Source organism: Salvelinus namaycush, chromosome 13 (assembly GCF_016432855.1).
Source record: "Salvelinus namaycush isolate Seneca chromosome 13, SaNama_1.0, whole genome shotgun sequence".
NCBI lineage: Eukaryota > Metazoa > Chordata > Actinopteri > Salmoniformes > Salmonidae > Salvelinus > Salvelinus namaycush.
In genome coordinates, this window is record NC_052319.1 from 29,692,253 (window position 1) to 29,709,619 (window position 17,367).

Below are 17,367 nucleotides of genomic sequence, written 5' to 3' on the forward strand. Positions count from 1 at the left end.
TGGAATGCTTTTCCAACAGTCTTAAGAGTCCCCACATATGATGAGCACTTATTGGTGGCTTTTCCTTCACTCTGCGGTCCGACTTATCCCAAACCATCTCAATTTGGTTGAGGTCGGAGGCTTATGGTAGAGAAATTAACATCCAATTAACTGGCAACAGCTATGGTGGACATTCCTGCTGTCAGCATGCCAATTGCACACTCCCTCAACTTGAGACATCCGTGGCATTGTGACAACCACATTTTAGTGGTATTTTGTCCCCAGCACAAGGTGCACGTGTGTAATGATCATGCTCTTTAATCAGCTTCTTGATATGCCAAACCTGTCAGGTGGATGGATTATCTTGGCAAAGGAGAAATACTCACTAACAGACATGTAAACAAATTAGTGCACAACATTTGAAGTAAGCTTTTTGTGCATATGGAAATTGTCTGGGATCTTTTATTTCAGCTCATGAAACATGGGACCAACACTTTACATGTTGCATTTATATTTTTGTTCCGTGTACATTGTCTTCAGCACCATTAAGAAAACAAATTGGGCAACAACAACAAAAAAGAATCGCAGCACCCCCAAACTACTTCCCGCGGCTATGGGAAGTGGTACTGCTTAGTAAGCATCACTCTGCAGCTTGCACCCTAGGAGTGGCAGAATCTCACCTGCCTGTCAGTGGGACACCTTGTCCTCAACAAAGCAGCTTGAGGTCCTTTACAGTGGTGTCGTGTCTCGGATCTACAGTTGCACTCAGCTCACGCTGGGGTTGCTGTTGAGTGAATTTGAGGGGTCAATGTAGCACATGGGGATGTGAAACTTACTTCTCAGCCTGAATTGTCCCCACTTGCGCCAGCAAATAGCTAGCTTTTCGTGTGGCGCCAACAGGTAAGCTGCTTCAGGAGGGTGGTCAGGTGTGCTAGCAAGGCAGAGGTCCCGAGTTTGTGCCAGATATGGTTCAAATCAAGAAGTGGTGCTTGCTAAGCAAGCAGTGTGACTTCCTTTACAGATTCATTATAACACACAAATCCATCTCGAAAGGATATGATCTTTACTTGAAACAGAAGAGGGGTTTGCCTGAGCACAGGTGGATGTATTCTTGTCATAAACCTACTACTCATGCATAGAGCTATGTATCTGTGGCCATGGGGTCCACCCATGTTCCCCTGCTGGAGAAAGACTGGTTGCTGCTCTGAGCATCCCCAAGTTTGAAGAAAGCAGTCTCTGCTCCAATGACAAGAACATAAACTATCCACGGGCAGCAAGGCAATAGAAAAGGGCTGTGTAATATGTATGAAAATGCATGGTTGGCTGTGTAAGCAGCAGTAGTTTTGAACCCAGGAGGATTTCAACACAGTAATATACAAATTGACACTGCTGGTATTACATGATACTCTAAGCATGTTCCCAGGCCCTGCAAATGAAATCTGACAGATTTTTACAACAGTTTAGACATATTTATTTGCTGTGTATATGAAATATTATTTACACGGAAGTCAAATATTAATACCATTATTCACTTCATAATTATGTTATGGGATAAGAAATCATTTTAAAAAGAACCTACAGAGTCCGATACCATTGGTCCCCAAAATGAAACCTTATCTGACAGGTAATGGAAATTGCCCAACAAGATGGGCCTTCCTTGCGACTATCACAGACATCGGTCAAGTCAGAACTGAGGCATTGATGGACGTCAGACATCATAAGTCAATAAGGCCATACATGAAGGGTTGTAGAGCCTCAGGACATGAGGTTTGAGGGGTAGTTAGTGAAACAGCGGAACTCATTGGCCAGGTTTTTGTTGTGTTTGGGGAGGAAGCTGCATATCTTCAGACCCATCAACTTCTCTGCATGCTCCTCCATGATGGCTCCTGATAGTGGTAGATAAAACAAAGGATATTAGATTTAAAAAAGCTAGAGAGCGGCATGTCATTCTGGTATGTGTAAAAATGCCCGTATTCAGTGTTGTGTGCGGTATGGAGAAGGGCACAAGCCTGAGGACAGACACAGCAATGTGAGGCTCACCTGTGCAGAGCAGCACCTTGCCCTTGGCCAGGTACTTCACAGTCTGGGCGACCTTATTGAGGCACTCCTCAGACAAGTAGGGGGGGTCAGCTAGGACAATGTCGAAACTCTGTGGGGCCACATCCTCTGGGAGAGCAAGGGGCTCGTTGTAGTCATAGAAGATGAACTCTTGGCCGTAGGTGGCGAAACGGCGGTCGTACTCTAGAACCACAGCTGACACACCGTCAGAGCCCTCCACCACCCCCTGCTTCAGCTTCTGGTACACGCTGGGTGCGCTCAGACAGGCTATCCTGGAACGTAACATCACAAGCTTTAGAAGGGCAGTCTGTAGTGAATTACACCCCAGCCATGGCAGACACCTGACTGTGTAGATGCATAGTACATATCCCTCTCACCTGCCACCTTTCCCAGCTTCCTGAATAACCTCTTCAACTAGCCGTGTTGCTGTCTCATCGCTGTACCAGAATTGGCTCATACGCTGGTGGACAGATAACGTTATATCAAGCAATGTAAATACAGCCATAATGTAGCAATAGAGGGAAGTGGACGGAGAATAGCCAGTAGACCAGCTGATAAGTTTAGCAGCATTATATAGCATCACGGTCAACATACCCAGTCCTCTTCCACCGCCCCCACCGAGTACTTGTCCACCAGTGCTGTGCTCTGCACAAGCCCGTCTCTCTCCTCTCTGTAAAACTCCTGCAGGGCAGCAAGGGTGGCCGCGGACAGCTGGGGGATATCGTCGTCGCTGTCACTCATGGCTTCAAACTTGCTGGAAGGTCGATGACAACCACCTACACGTAACACAAACTGGAAAGCTAGCTAGTGAGCTGTAATTTAAATACTGTGGCTAGTTAGCGTCAGTGTGTTGCGATCTAAACGCGCTAACGGTTACTGAAACGCGCTAGCATTACTGAAAACAGCAATCCTAGCTAGTTAGCCAGAACGTGCAAGACCGACATATTTGCCTACTGTAAAATACCTTTGCGTGGTGTGTTGCTGGTTTCTGAAAATAAATATTAACTGTCGCTACTGATTAATCGCTTACAACACGTGTCAAGAAATAATAACATACACTACAATTACGGTGTCCGAGGAAGGACATATGGTATTCTACATGAGCGATTTTGTCAGGCTGCGCACTAGTGATATGCTGTTAGCGAACGATTCGTTATTTTTGAACAACTCTTTTTACTGACTCTAGATTCGTGATTCAATTTTCTGAGTGACTCGTTCATTGTAATCGTTCGTTTGACATGCTAGTGCTAGCTGCAATGTGTCATACACACCGAGGTATAATATAATCCTACGGTAGGATTAATACACGTTCCTCCGGATCAGCTGCTCCAGAGACGTGCTCCGACTATGCTCATAGAAAAATAGATAATGAGCATAGAGAATAAAAATACATGTTTAGAACTGATAATTGATCGCATGCTACAAGAATGACTGCAATTAATTGATTATTGAATGTTATGAGATGGACACAGCTCAACAAACTCCACCACTAGAACGAATCGTTTGGTGGGCTGTAGTTCACGAACGACTGCTCATCACCCTCATGGGAGTCAAGCAATGTATTCCGTCAAGTCGTTCACAATCTCGTCTGGTTGCGGCCACTAGACCTCGTTTGAAATGTATCAAATAATATTTGTATGCCTAGCAATCAACAAATGTAACAATACATAGTTTAACGCACACGTTTACACGTCTGTAAAAAATGAAAGCTCCCATAAACCCATAGAATCATGGCTCTTTCGAGTTCAGTTCATCGTTCGCCGATTAACGAAATGAAAGATTCATTAAAAAAAAGCCTCACTTCCCATCACTACTGTGCATGAATGACAGTCAAAATTATTTGTATAATTAAATACATTAAAATAATTTCTACATTCATTTCAATCATTTTTATTTGGGATTTTATGTTTTCAACAACCACGATCAAAACGGGATATGGAACTTTTTCCATATTCTGTATAACAGGAAATTGAGATGGACAAAAATGAAAACAATGTAAACAGAAAAGGAAAAACTAAGTATTTTACATAATACGTTTATGTACACTTTTACATTTCAATACAATTCATTCAGGCATTCCAAAATAACCAGGGTTGTGCTCTAAACAGAGGAAGGGCAGTGAGTCAGTCTCAAATGCATTGTTAAAACAAGTGTTTACAGTGCCTTCAGAAAGTATTCAGACCCCTTGACTTTTTCCACATTTTGTTAAATTACAGCCTTATTCTAAAATTGATTAAATTGTCCCCCCCCCCATAAATTGACACACAATACCCCATAACGACAAAGCAAAAACTGGTTTATAGAATTTTTTTCTAATTTACAAAAAAAAAAAAGTCATGTCACATTTACTTTATTTTTCAGACCCTTTAATAAAGTACTTTGTTGAAGCACCTTTGGCAGCGATTACAGCTTCAAGTCTTCTTGGGTATGACGCTACAAGCTTGGCACACCTGCATTTGGGGAGTATCTCCCATTCTTCTCTGCAGATCTTCTCAAGCTCTGTCAGGTTGGATGGGGAGCGTTGCTACATAACTATTTTCAGGTTTCTCAAGAGATGTTTGATCGGGTTCAAGTCCAGGCTCTGGCTGGGCCACTCAATGACATTCAGAGACTTGTCCCGAAGCCACTCCTGCGTTGTCTTGGCTGTGTGCTTAGGGTCGACCTTCACCCCAGTCTGAGGTCCTGAGCACTCTGGAGAAGGTTTTCATCAAGGATCCCTCAATATTTTTTTCCGTTCATCTTTGCCTCGATCATGACCAGTCTCCGTCGCTGAAAAACATCCCCACAGCATGAGGCTGCCACCCCTATGCTTCACCGTAGGGATGGTGCCAGGTTTCCGCCAGACGTACGCTTGGCATTCAGGACAAATAGTTCAATCTTGGTTTCATCAGACCAGAGAATCTGGTTTCTCATGGTCAGAGTCTTTAGGTGCCTTTAGGCAAACCCCGAGTGGAAGGTTCTCCCATCTCCAGAGGAGCTCTGTCAGTGACCATTGGGTTCTTGTTCACCTCCCTGACCAATGCCCTTCACCCCCGATTGCTCAGTTTGGCCGGGCGGCCAGCTCTGACATGCACTGTCAACTGTGGGACCTTATAGACAGGTGTGTGCCTTTCCAAATCATGTCCAATCAATTGAATTTACCACAGGTGGACTCCAATCAAGTTGTAGAAACATCAGGGATGATCAATGGAAACAGGATGCACCTGAGCTCCATTTCGAGTCTCATAGCAAAGGGTCAGAATACTTATGTAAATAAGGTATTTGTTTCGTTTTTAATAAATTAGCAAACATTTCAAAAAAACTGTTTTCGCTTTGTCATTATGAGGTATTGTGTGTTGATTGCTGAGGAAATTGTTTTATTTGATCCATTTTAGAATAAGGCTGTAACATAACAAAATGTGGAAAAAGTCAAGGGGTCTGAAAACTTTCTGAAGGCTCTGTATGTTCCTTTTTTGGTTCATTATTGCTTCAGTTATAGGGACTTTAACTTCCATCCAGTGTGTTTTGAAGTGGAAAGAGTGGCTGTGACATAGAAAAATACAACTAGAGAGAGTATGCTAAACTTCAGGGGCCCAACCTTTCTAAGGGCCTAAGGCCTCCAATAATTGTCTGTGTCTTGGCAGTCAGGACTGAAATGGTTCTAGGGAGACAGAGGGTGGCAGAGAATAGAACTACAATCCAGGATGATAAAGAAATCTAATAAAACGTTTTCAAATTCGCCCTCTTTCTTAAAGTGAACTCATCATAACCATAAAAATGCAGCTTCTCTGCCATCTATCTTATAAAACTTCTCAGTCATTGTTTTAAACATATATTTTTTCCACTTTTTTTGAAAACATATATACACCCTTGATGAACATGAAGTGATTTGTTTTTTTTGTCATCGGCCCTCCCATTTAACAGATTCAGCAGCCCGAAGGTGGCGGGATCGAGCCTCTCATTGTCATGGAGATCTGTGTGTGTGTGCTTCCACCGTGTTCTTGGTATGTGACAGGCACAGTCGTTGCTGTATGTAAGACACGTCTCAGCTTGGCCACACAGGAGTCGACACACGACACAAACAAGAAAACAAAGGCACTCTGGGAGGGGGGGGCGAGGGTGTAGAGGCAGGGAGAGAGGGAGAGGCATAGCGTTCTCAGAACAGATTGGCACCTACTCCTGTTGTGTTCATCCCAACCCTCCCACTGGCAAACTCAAAAAATGATTGGATGAGGGGATGAGTCCATCCCTCTCTGATCCCCCCTCCCCCACTGTATATGTGCGCTGGGGGCCTCTGATGAAAAAGGAGAGGACGGGGGAGGAGCAGGCGTGGAAACCTGCCCAAACGACACCATAGTCCAGTCCACACCCCTGCTCCCTTCAGTGTCTCAACCTTTCCCCTTTATGTCACAGTCTAACAGTGCAGCTCCTCAGCTCTGTCGGTCTCTCATGGTTTGGCGTGGTCAAGGTAGATAGGTAGATCGTCTGTGAGCGGGTTGGACATAGAAATAGGTGCTAGGGAGGAGGGGAGTTTGGGGGCTAGTGGTTATTTGACACAGAGCAGCCCACCTACGTTGGACACAAACTCCTCTAGGCTCTTAAGGAAGTCCACCTTCTGCTTGCGGTCCATGCTCGGGGGCGTGCTGCTGGCTGTCAGCTTGTTAAAGGCGTCGGCCAGTCGCTGGTAGATGACGGCGTCTCGCTGGGTGGCGAGCAGAGACTCCACCAGCTCCTTGTACTCCGCCTGGAGAGAGGATAGGGAATTACGTCATCATATGAGGCCGACAGGAGGTACAACGTCCACATAGTCTTTTGATTGGCTATGGTGATCTAAGATACATATGCGTGGGAAGTATAAAAACAAAGGATACTCACTTGATGCAGGCACACTAGTGTATAGAGAGCTTCTCCCGCTGCCACTGTGATCTCTGTGTTGTGTTTCTGCAGTACCAGCATGTCAAACACCAACTAGGAAGGGAGAGAGAAAGATTTTCCATTACAAAACATTTCCTCTTTTTGAGCCCAATTAAATGAGGCAGACTCTGTAGTTAGGAGGAAATCCCAGGAGGGGGTGCCTCACCTTGAGGAAGTGGCGTGTAGCGATGAAGAGGGGCGTGTCTTTCTCCTGGGTCTTGGCACACTGCTCGGCCAGGGGGGACAGAGCCTCCAGACACAGCTGGCTGACCTCTGAACTCATGGATGTCATGCCCAGCTCTAGGGAGTACATGAGACTCTTGAACAGCTCCTCTGGTAGCTGGGGGATCTTCTCAGGAAAAATCTCACAGATGAACGTGATGAGCTTGTAGTACTGGTTACACAAAGACGGGAACTGGAAGCACACAGCGACAAACCAGTTAAACAACCGTTTGTAGTACAGTGACTATGTAGATCACTACTTCAAAACTACTTCAAGGAAGGGAGCATTGTACATGAATTGGCCCTGGGTCTTACCTTGAGCAGGTCCTGAGACATGAGAGGCAGAATGATGTTGACCCCAAACAGAACTACGTCTGCAGCCGACACCGACCGACCTGCCGCTCCCGAACCCTGCTCCTGCCCCCGGAACACCTCATCTATTCCAACATCAACACGCAAACACAAGAGAGGACTTGGTAAGTATCGACAATTAACTAGGAACCTAAAATATCATACATAAACATTGACTGATTTTGGAGAAGACGACACACACCTGTGTCTGAGAAGTCAATGAACTCCTTAGAGAGCAGGTTGGTGAGCAGCTCCATGATGAGCAGCAGGTCCTGGTACTGGTCCTCCTCAGCAGCCACATCAGCCCTCTTCCTGCCCAGGTTGTTCTTAGAGTAGACCTGCAGCAGAGTCAGGCACGCCTCGTACAGCTTCATAGACTTCGACTGGGGGGGCAGAGAGGGAGAAGAGGTAGCTGTTGACTCGTCTTCCCAGTGAAATCTCCCACACACACAGCTACCAGACTCTTATTTACAATGGCTAATACTGCACAATTTAAACACTTGCCCCCCAATTCCCACTTTCTCTTATTCACGTGTAAATATTGGACTATAAACTGTGTCTTCCTGTATTATACTTATGATAAAATGTTTATTCTATTCTACTGAGCTATTTACTTTGTTCATATTCTTATATTTTATTATTTCTTATTGTCTAGAAGGAATCTGTAAGTATGTACAGAGTACACCATGTGTATCCTGTACATACGACTAATAAAACTTGAAACCTATCCGATTAAATTGCTTTACACAGAATACAAGTAGAGGGATTTGTAATAAAGTGTGTGATAATTATTAAAGTGATCCTCACCTCTCCCAGGTAGCAAATCTGTTTGTGGGCGACCTCCACGAACACCTCGATGATGAGGTTGACCGTCTCGGGTGTGTTGCGGTACACCTCCATCAGGCCGATGCAGCTGGACAGGAAGTCCATGAGGAAGCTGAAGAGAGACGCCACGTTGTCGATCTGCGTTGCCTCGGCGATGCCACACAGCGCCTCCAGGGTGGCAACGATCTCCCGCTTCACACTCTCCTCCTGACAGATCTGAGGAAAGTTCTCCTGGTTGATCAGGTTGAGGAAGCGCTGCTGGAGGGGGTGCAGCACCTGGAGGGAGAGGAACAGAGAGGTGATCAATCAAATCACATCCAATCAATCAACAACATTTGTCACAAAGTGCTTTACAGTAACATGGCTCCAACCCCCAAAGGAGAGAGGGGATGAAGAGAGAAAGATCAGGCTATTTTCATTCCCAACTCTTCTCTAATGGTCTACTGTACTGTACACACTCTACAGTCAGAGCAGCTGGAAGTCAAGACAGCTGCCATCTCATTCTTAGACCTCTCCCAATGGCTTTGGAGTCATCTTGCATTACTATACAAAGGCCTTCAAGATCATTATGAGGATCATTATCACACCATAGACTCTAGGGAGATCTAATGGTTTTGGTTAAATAATTTGGCTTCACCGTTTGTTACTACTGAAGTCTATGTGGAGAGTGGTTAAACAGAATCACCACAGTAGGGTGATACAGGGAAAAGACCATTGAGATCTCACAATGTGCTACCAGCTGAAGTCCATTTGGAAAGAGAGACTATATATAGGAAATCTGAAGGGAAATGACACTTGAGAGCTGTCAGGTATTGTCCTTTGAGGGATGTGTGTGAGTTAGTTCCATTCAGGGATTCAGAGTGGGGGATTCCGTGTGTGTGTGTTGTCTCTGGCTTCTATAGGGTTCCCCACCTCTGTCCAGTACTGCTGTTTGGTGTCTGAGTCCATGTGTGCAAAGCCCCCTAGAACCAGGGCCTTCATCAGGGACCTCTGTACTGAGCTGGACAGCAGGTCCAGGGGGGGGCTGCGGCTGGCAAACTGCTTTGCCAAGTTCCACCAGTTCTCACACTGTACCACAATGTTGGCCCTGAGAAAGGAGGGATGGAGAAAGGTTCATTGGCATTGGATATCATTGGCGAGATAATGAAAAACTAAAAAACTATAATTTGACCACAAGGGGGCGTTGTTTCAAGCGCCAAAGCTTAGGCTCATATCCTATCTAGATTTTTATGTGTGCATATTTCAAGTCAGGATACAGAATTGAGTCAGTGTCTCACCTCTCCCTCTTCTCCACCAGACAGACCAGTAGATCCACCTGATCAGTCAGCCAGTCAGTCAGTCAGCCAGTGTCTCACCTCTTCTCCACCTGATCAGTCAGCCAGTCAGTCAGTCAGCCAGTGTCTCACCTCTTCTCCACCTGATCAGTCAGTCAGCCAGTCAGTCAGTCAGCCAGTGTCTCACCTCTCCCTCTTCTCCACCAGACAGACCAGTAGATCCACCTGATCAGTCAGCCAGTCAGTCAGTCAGCCAGTGTCTCACCTCTTCTCCACCTGATCAGTCAGTCAGCCAGTCAGTCAGTCAGCCAGTGTCTCACCTCTCCCTCTTCTCCACCAGACAGACCAGTAGCTCCACCGTGTCGTTGGCCAGTTCAGGTTCAGAGCTCCAGACAGACAGGTTGTTGATCACCTTCTCCAGCAGGTATCCCACAATCCACTGGGCCCCCTCCGTGTCCGCCCCGAATGCCATACTCAGGGGGATACTGATCTAAAGGAGGGATGAAAAGAGTGAGAAAGTGGTATGAAATGGTGGAGGGATAGATGAAAATCCCTGCAACACTTTAAAAGATCAGATGTCATAAATAGCCATTGTCCAGTCCAGTGATATACTGCACTCCTCCTCACAATGCCATGATCCACAGGGAACCAGCTTCTACAACACACACTTCCAGAGAGTACACTGGTGTCAAGGTGACAGAGCACGGGTGGTTTAAACGTGATCGAACTGGTGGTGTAAACATGAAAGTGTTGGAAGACCATCCCTAGCATTTTCACCACCTCAAGTTTCCAGTAGCCACCTCCTCATCACCTCAATGGTCCATTAGGGTTCAGTGACTATCACAAAGACTATTTATGAAGTCATCTATCAAATCCATGCACGGTACATTACCATGCCAGTGTTCTGTGGGCCTTAGGCACTTAGAGAGGGTTGTAGTGAGAAGAATTGTATTATGGATGCCATTTTAAGACAAATCAGACAGTGGTGTCTGGTGTTAGTTGTACCTGTTCGTAGAGTTTCTCATCCACCAGTAGGTAAGTCTTGGCCCAGCGTCTGAGGAACCACACAATGTCCTTCCCCATCTGAGGGCTGAGCAGTTCTGTCAGACTGGCCCTCGTAGCCCTGGACTCCACCTCTGATGTCCTCAACACCGCTGACAACAACCTGACAGAGACAGGGTGGGAGAGAAGGAGGGATAGAAGGAGGGAGAGAGGGAAGGAGGGAGAGAGAGGGTGGGAGAGAGAGGGTGGGAGGGAGGGAAGGAGGGAGAGGGTGGGAGAGAGGGTGGGAGGGTAGGAGAGGGTGGGAGGGAAGGAGGTAGTGAGGGTGGGAGGGAAGGAGGTAGTGAGGGAGGGAGGGAAGGAGGTAGTGAGGGTGGGAGGGAAGGAGGTAGTGAGGGAGGGTGTGAGGGAAGGAGGGAGAGAGGGTGGGAGAGAGAGGGCGGGAGGGAAGGAGGGATGGAGAGGGTGGGTGGGAAGGAGGGAGAGAGAAGTGAAAGGTAAAAGAAAAAAAGAAATAGAGAAAGAGGAAGATGAGAGAGAGAGACGGATAGAGAGAATAAAAAGAGGAAGAGGAGAGAGAGATAACGAGGGAAGTGATAAGAAGCCAAGGCCAGGATGAGGGGAAGAACAAAAGAAAGAGGTGGGAATTCAGTGTCTGTTTAAATCAGTCACTCAGACAACAAATGACCACGTTGACACATGCACCTCTGCTAAAGGCCAGAGAGACATAAGGCTTAGTGCATCTTAGTGTTCTGTATGTGAGAGATGGGCCTCAGTACATGCCCATGCAGCACCACAGTGCACTGTTTCACATTGTTTACAAAAACAAAAGCCCATTGACATTAACAGCGTCGGGGTCGCACAGTGTTATTAGGAAACCCGATGCTGCCTCTTGTTTTTCCCAATCCTCTGTCCATTCTCCTTCACCCCCACAGAACAATCCTCTGTCCCCGTGCCCCCTCACCCCCACAGAACAATCCTCTGTCCATTCTCCTTCACCCCCACAGAACAATCCTCTGTCCATTCTCCTTCACCCCCACAGAACAATCCTCTGTCCATTCTCCTTCACCCCCACAGAACAATCCTCTGTCCATTCTCCTTCACCCCCACAGAACAATCCTCTGTCCCCGTGCCCCCTCACCCCCACAGAACAATCCTCTGTCCATTCTCCTTCACCCCCACAGAACAATCCTCTGTCCATTCTCCTTCACCCCCACAGAACAATCCTCTGTCCCCGTGCCCCCTCACCCCCACAGAACAATCCTCTGTCCCCGTGCCCCCTCACCCCCACAGAACAATCCTCTGTCCCCGTGCCCCCTCACCCCCACAGAACAATCCTCTGTCCCCGTGCCCCCTCCCCCCCACAGAACAATCCTCTGTCCCCGTGCCCCCTCACCCCCACAGAACAATCCTCTGTCCCCGTGCCCCCTCACCCCCACAGAACAATCCTCTGTCCCCGTGCCCCCTCACCCCCACAGAACAATCCTCTGTCCCTGTGCCCCCACAAAACAATCCTCTGTCCCTGTGCCTCCTCACCCCCATAGAGAACAATCCAGAGGCCCTTTCCACAACCCCAACCACCTCCAAAATTCCCTATATGATTGCATGTACCCCCCAACCCCACATGACCACAGCCCCCTCCTAGTCTTAGCAGCACCTGGCCCTGCCCTAATTGAATAACATGTTAGGGAGTGGTGGTCTGGTCCGGGGCTGGGAGGGCTGGCGCCGGGGTCTGCTCTAAGGCTGGCTAGGTCGCTACGCCATCATGTATCCAAGGGCCTGTGTGTGTGTGTGTCTCCCACGGCCTGTGTATGTGTTAGCAGCTGGCATGGCTGGGTCTGTGCCAGGGCATTCCCCCTCTGCGGCACTGGCACCACACCCCCAGGGAGCCACACCCGCATCGCTGGGGACCAGAGTGATCACACATGCGGGTGGATCATTAGCCTCGCACTGTACGTAATATTTCCCCTAACATTGTACTGTAATGTAGGGGCGAGGACCCCCTACCTAGATCTAAAAAAAAGTTTGGCTTCTGTTGGTTTCTATGGACAGTTTCCATGCCAGATGGCCTGTGTAGTGTTATGTGGGCCGTTGTGCCCTGCCTGGAAAATAATCTAAGGGAAAGGCTGCCGCCATGCCACGGGGCAGAGGGTTTTATGAGGCACACTCCAGACAGACAGAGCACTGGTGTGAACGTGACAGAGCTCTACAACAAGGGCTTAGTGAACAAGTCCACAGCTTAAAGCTCAGCTGCTGTAGACAGTGTGGAGAGACTGTCCAAGCTGTCCATTAGATCAGAGACAGACAGTGAGGGTAGACTGTCCATTAGATCAGAGACAGACAGTGAGGGTAGACTGTCCATTAGATCAGAGACAGTGAGGTCTGAGTTTCTTTTACGCCTGCTACGTAAGAGAGAAGAATGTGTGATCGAGAGGGATAGAGAGCATTTGCATCGCAAGCTATCTCTACCTGAAAATACATGATCTAAGTGATTGATAGTTGGAATTCAGCAGTCATAAACACATACCTTATTTATGTTGAAGAACTACTAAAATAGTGATTTTGTCAGACAGCATAGGCAGCAGCTCTATAGAGATGAGATGATGACTTGGAATGAAATAATAAAGTCATCAAATAAAACAAATGTAATATACACAACAACTGAAATATTAAAGTAAAAGTAAATGAAAAAGTAAAGTAAAAAATATGTGTTTAATAAGGGATAATCAGACTACCATCATGGGACTTTTATTCAATGTTTTATTCTGCGTTTTTACAGCATTCAACCCACAACGCATAGCGAGGGCATTTCTTCTTTTTTTTTTTTTATAAAACCGAAACCACGATTATTTTTAATAATCGAACCGACCTCAAAAAGCACTAATTTCGGACCCATTTGTTGATGGATTTATAGCAGCGACGGGCAACTCTGGTCCACTGACAGAAGCCAGAGTATCGGTTGGTTTTAGTTCTTTCTTTCAAACCAGACATCTCATTTAGATGTGGGAATCCAGGTGTTTGCAATTAAGTGCCAGACAGCAAATCAGCAGACATTCAGCCTGTACTGTACAAAGGCTTTTGACCAATCATAGTCCCTCCCCTACCTGATGACAGAGTCTGTCCTGTTGCACCCTGGGATAGAGGAGGCCTTCTCCCCGGGGGAGCCCAGTATCTGCAGGGTGGTGTTGATGTCCACATCAGTAGAGTGGTTAATAGAATACTCCATCACCTCCGCTGGGATCAGAGGAGTCTCACCCTGAGGGTCATCTGCCAGAACGTAGCCTGGAACCCCCCCCCCACACACACACACATACAATAATTAGCATTCACAACTACACTCTGACAACTAGGACTAGCCAGAAACAATCCATTAAGGAGGTACTTTTGGAAGACAACATTTTCCATCACAGCAAAACTCCTATAGTGGAGCTTTCCACTGATTCATTACAGCCAATGTCATTCTTCACCAGTGTTACGCAAAGCACTGCTAGGATCCCCTAGAAAAACTCTAAGCACACTAAGAGAGATAACCAACTAAGGGTGTATGACTCCAAATGAAGTTAGGCACCAAAGGGGAATTCTGTGGCCACTGAGAATGCTAAAATGTACTAAACAGCAGCAGTTGTACAACTGGTGGCCTGGCCCTTCCCGAAACAACATTCCTGCCATGCACCAATACACCAGTGCAGCCTGCCTCCCAGCCTAAATTTAGTCCCTAAAAACAACTAAGGAGATCTAAGGACAAAGTCTATGCCCCCCAGAGTGCAGTTAGAGGTTTTATTTTATGCTAACAGAACATAATTGACTGAATGCTAAAATAATTGTTACATAATAAAACCATACCTAAAACAACAAGGGACCACTGATGGAATTGAGCCATGTATCCAACATGGGGTGATTCCCAACATGAATAAATCATCCCTTATAGTTATCCACTGACCTGAGACCAGTATGAGCCAATGGATGTCTTCGTAGAGGTCGTCCAGGACCTTGCGGTCCACTGAGCCGGGGTTAGACGAGTTCATGAGGTGCTGCTGGGTCCTCTGGAGCTGGCCGTGGAGCCGCGTCACCCGGTCTTCCAACAGACTGACCACACACACACACGTCAGAATCATGAAAGTCACTTACAGAGCTAGGGGATAGTCTAAAAGCAAGAGGTGTGTGTATGTACCTGGTCAGAAGGGGGATACAGTGGTTGGCTGCAATGCGTCCTAACATGCCGATGCTGGCCAGCTGGTCTGAGAACAGCTCTCTGTCATCCTCCTGTAACTCGTTAATCTCATCCTCCTCATGAGATGCCACACCATTTGCTGTCTGGAGAGGACAGGAGAAAAAGAAAGAAAGAATAACAGAAAAAGAGAGCGTGAAGGAATATGCGACAAAGGAGTGAGAACGTGGATCGACTGTTTACAAGCATTAACATATCAATTAACCATAACAACAATTGACTGACTGATTATATGAGTCTAGGTCAAATCAAATTTGATTGGTCACATACACATGGTTAGCAAATGTTAATGCGAGTGTAGCGAAATGCTTGTGCTTCTAGTTCCGACCATGCAGTAATATCTAACAATTTCACAACAACTACCTTATACACACAAGTGTAAAGGAATCAATAAGAATATGTGCATATAAATATATGGATGAGCGATGGCCGAACGGCATAGTCAAGATGCAGTAGAGGGTATAGAGTACAGTATATACATATGAGATGAGTAATGTAGGGTAGGTTGACAGGTGTGTGTGTGTCTCTCACCAGATTGCGGGTGCCGTCGGGGGCAGCCAGGTGACACTGGATATAGGAGTTGAAGACCTGAACGGCGGGTTGGACGAAGCAACCGCGGGGGAAATGTTCATCATCCTGAACCAGGGTCAGCCATGACTCTAACAGCTTGTCATACGCCTCCATGTATACCATGTCATCCTTATCCAGCTGGGCAGTGGGAGAGAGACAGAGACTCATTGAATGGGCCTTTTCAATGCAACAACAATACGTGAAACATTTTCTCCATGGATCAACTATGTTCCTTGCAGTAATGTTCGAGGTGTAATGTTCCTGCTGTAAGGTTAGCGGTGTAATGCTGACCACTTCCTCCAGGGCGGCGCTGCGTCCGAAGGAGCAGGTGAGGAGGGTGAGACAGTTGATGAAGGAGGTGAAGAGCTCGCTGGGCAGGGCGGTCAGGATGACACGGGGGAACGTGCTGATCAGGTTGGAGATGATGTTAGAGATACCTACTGCCTCAGAGTCCTCGATCTCTATCCTGGGACACAAACAAAACACAACCTTAGAGGAATGTTGGCCAATTTGATTCCAAATCAGACATAGTTTTTGAAAGTATTTCACAAATATTTTTGAACCAGGTATGGTACTAAACCAGACACTGTGCTCTGCTGCCCAGTGTGTGAGCACTGAGCAGTACCTGTTGCCTTGGGGTTAGGGCCATGTTTCCACAGCCCCAGTTAGAGCACTGACTAGAGGCCTGCCTGCTGTCGCTAGCCTACTGCCTAGCACCGTGCGGCTCGCTAACCCCCATCAGATGGATTTAAATTGCAAGCAGAGCTGTTCAATCACTGCAGATTGGCCATCCTGCCCGCATGGTTTTCCGATGATGCAACTGGAAAAAATCTCCAGGAATAGGTGATTACGGAGAAGGGAGAGGGAGAGAGAGACCCTTACTCACTCCGCCTAGCAAGTCACAAGTTCCGAGCACACAAGTGTGTATGTGTGTTTTATTTATACATTAGAGCTGAGTCCTCTTGATTCAGATAAGAACTACTTTAACGGACAGACGAGTCGATTACACACAAAATCACATTACTCATTACTCTACCAGCCTCCAGTCCAAATAATCACTTACAATCACACACAGCCCATAATGATCAACATGCAGTACAGATGAATCTACGTGTCATCTTAAAACAACTGCCCAAGTAGAAAAACTAATTTAGAGCTTCTTGCACGCAGAGAGCAGCAGTGTTTCTAGCCCTGGATTGGGTCTATTGAAACCAACCAGTTAGTCTAAGGTCCTGACAGACTCACCCATTGATCATGCTGAGAAGCCCCTCCATCAGGTGGGCCAGGTAGGAGACCTGAGCGGTCTCATCAGGGAAGATGGGGCCGTGCATGGAGGCCAGCTGTGCCAGGCACTGCAGGGAGTCCTGGGCCATGTCCGAGTCCTCACGGATCTTTCTGTGCACCTGAGGAGACGAGAAGAGGAGAGGGTTGTGTTAAATAGTTGTTTTTAAGCAAGTGACGACATACAGCTATCTCCTCAGAAGAGTTTTTCCTAATGCTGATGACAATAATGATGGTGGTTGTGAGACCATGAAGGTCAACCAGAAACTGGGTTGAAATATTGAAATAATGCATTGTGCATCTCCGACAAAGCAACACACAAACCTGACCAGTGCCAATCATGCCCCATAACACCTGACCAGGATACAAAGGACAGTCACAGCTCTCGGTTTCCATACAGTTCACGTTAACCCTGACACTTTTCCCAGCTGGGAGTCAAATCACACCGGGGTCTGAGGACTGCCACTGATGACCACAACAATAGACAGAATTTTAAGACCAATTGAAATGACAGACTCACCGTCTTTTCAAGCGATAAGAACAGAGAATCAATGCTCAAAGCGCTGGTCCCCGAACCCAGACACAGTAACCCTGGATGTCACCACAAACAATCCCAATCGATAACAGAGCCCGTCTGAATCTCTCCGAGGCAGTCTCAACCAAACCCAGAGTGGATCTTCTCAG

At 46.8% G+C, this 17,367-nt stretch overlaps 2 protein-coding genes across 2 annotated transcripts in view; both read right to left on the reverse strand.

Moving 5' to 3' along the window:
* Positions 1–1,433: 1,433 nt before the first annotated feature.
* eef1akmt1 (EEF1A lysine methyltransferase 1) lies at positions 1,434–3,078 on the reverse strand. Its single transcript, XM_039006434.1, has 4 exons — positions 2,632–3,078; positions 2,415–2,497; positions 2,020–2,309; positions 1,434–1,865 (listed from the first exon to the last, which is right to left on the reverse strand). The coding sequence occupies exons 1-4, from the start codon at positions 2,776–2,778 to the stop codon at positions 1,735–1,737; spliced, it is 651 nt and encodes a 216-aa protein (XP_038862362.1). The 5' UTR covers positions 2,779–3,078; the 3' UTR covers positions 1,434–1,734.
* Positions 3,079–5,410: 2,332 nt separating this feature from the next.
* LOC120058415 (exportin-4-like) overlaps positions 5,411–17,367 on the reverse strand; it is a 38,890-nt gene continuing 26,933 nt past the window's right edge. Inside the window, exons 8-22 of the mRNA XM_039007065.1 lie at positions 16,648–16,805; positions 15,694–15,868; positions 15,364–15,540; positions 14,776–14,918; positions 14,545–14,690; positions 13,709–13,886; positions 10,608–10,767; positions 9,923–10,092; positions 9,241–9,415; positions 8,311–8,604; positions 7,706–7,886; positions 7,468–7,589; positions 7,097–7,345; positions 6,892–6,984; positions 5,411–6,760 (exon numbers count right to left, since the gene is read on the reverse strand). Coding sequence (XP_038862993.1) covers positions 6,563–6,760; positions 6,892–6,984; positions 7,097–7,345; positions 7,468–7,589; positions 7,706–7,886; positions 8,311–8,604; positions 9,241–9,415; positions 9,923–10,092; positions 10,608–10,767; positions 13,709–13,886; positions 14,545–14,690; positions 14,776–14,918; positions 15,364–15,540; positions 15,694–15,868; positions 16,648–16,805 — 2,619 coding nt within the window. The 3' untranslated portion in view covers positions 5,411–6,562. The remainder of the gene's footprint in view (positions 6,761–6,891; positions 6,985–7,096; positions 7,346–7,467; positions 7,590–7,705; positions 7,887–8,310; positions 8,605–9,240; positions 9,416–9,922; positions 10,093–10,607; positions 10,768–13,708; positions 13,887–14,544; positions 14,691–14,775; positions 14,919–15,363; positions 15,541–15,693; positions 15,869–16,647; positions 16,806–17,367) is intronic.

Excerpts from the sequence above, each read along its gene's own strand:
- eef1akmt1 (XM_039006434.1), bottom strand. The coding sequence starts at position 2,778 with ATGAGTGACAGCGACGACGATATCCCCCAGCTGTCCGCGGCCACCCTT. Across the intron at positions 2,498-2,631 it reads GGGCGGTGGAAGAGGACTGG|CGTATGAGCCAATTCTGGTA; the intron begins GTATGTTGACCG and ends TCTGTCCACCAG. Across the intron at positions 1,866-2,019 it reads CAAGGTGCTGCTCTGCACAG|GAGCCATCATGGAGGAGCAT; the intron begins GTGAGCCTCACA and ends TACCACTATCAG.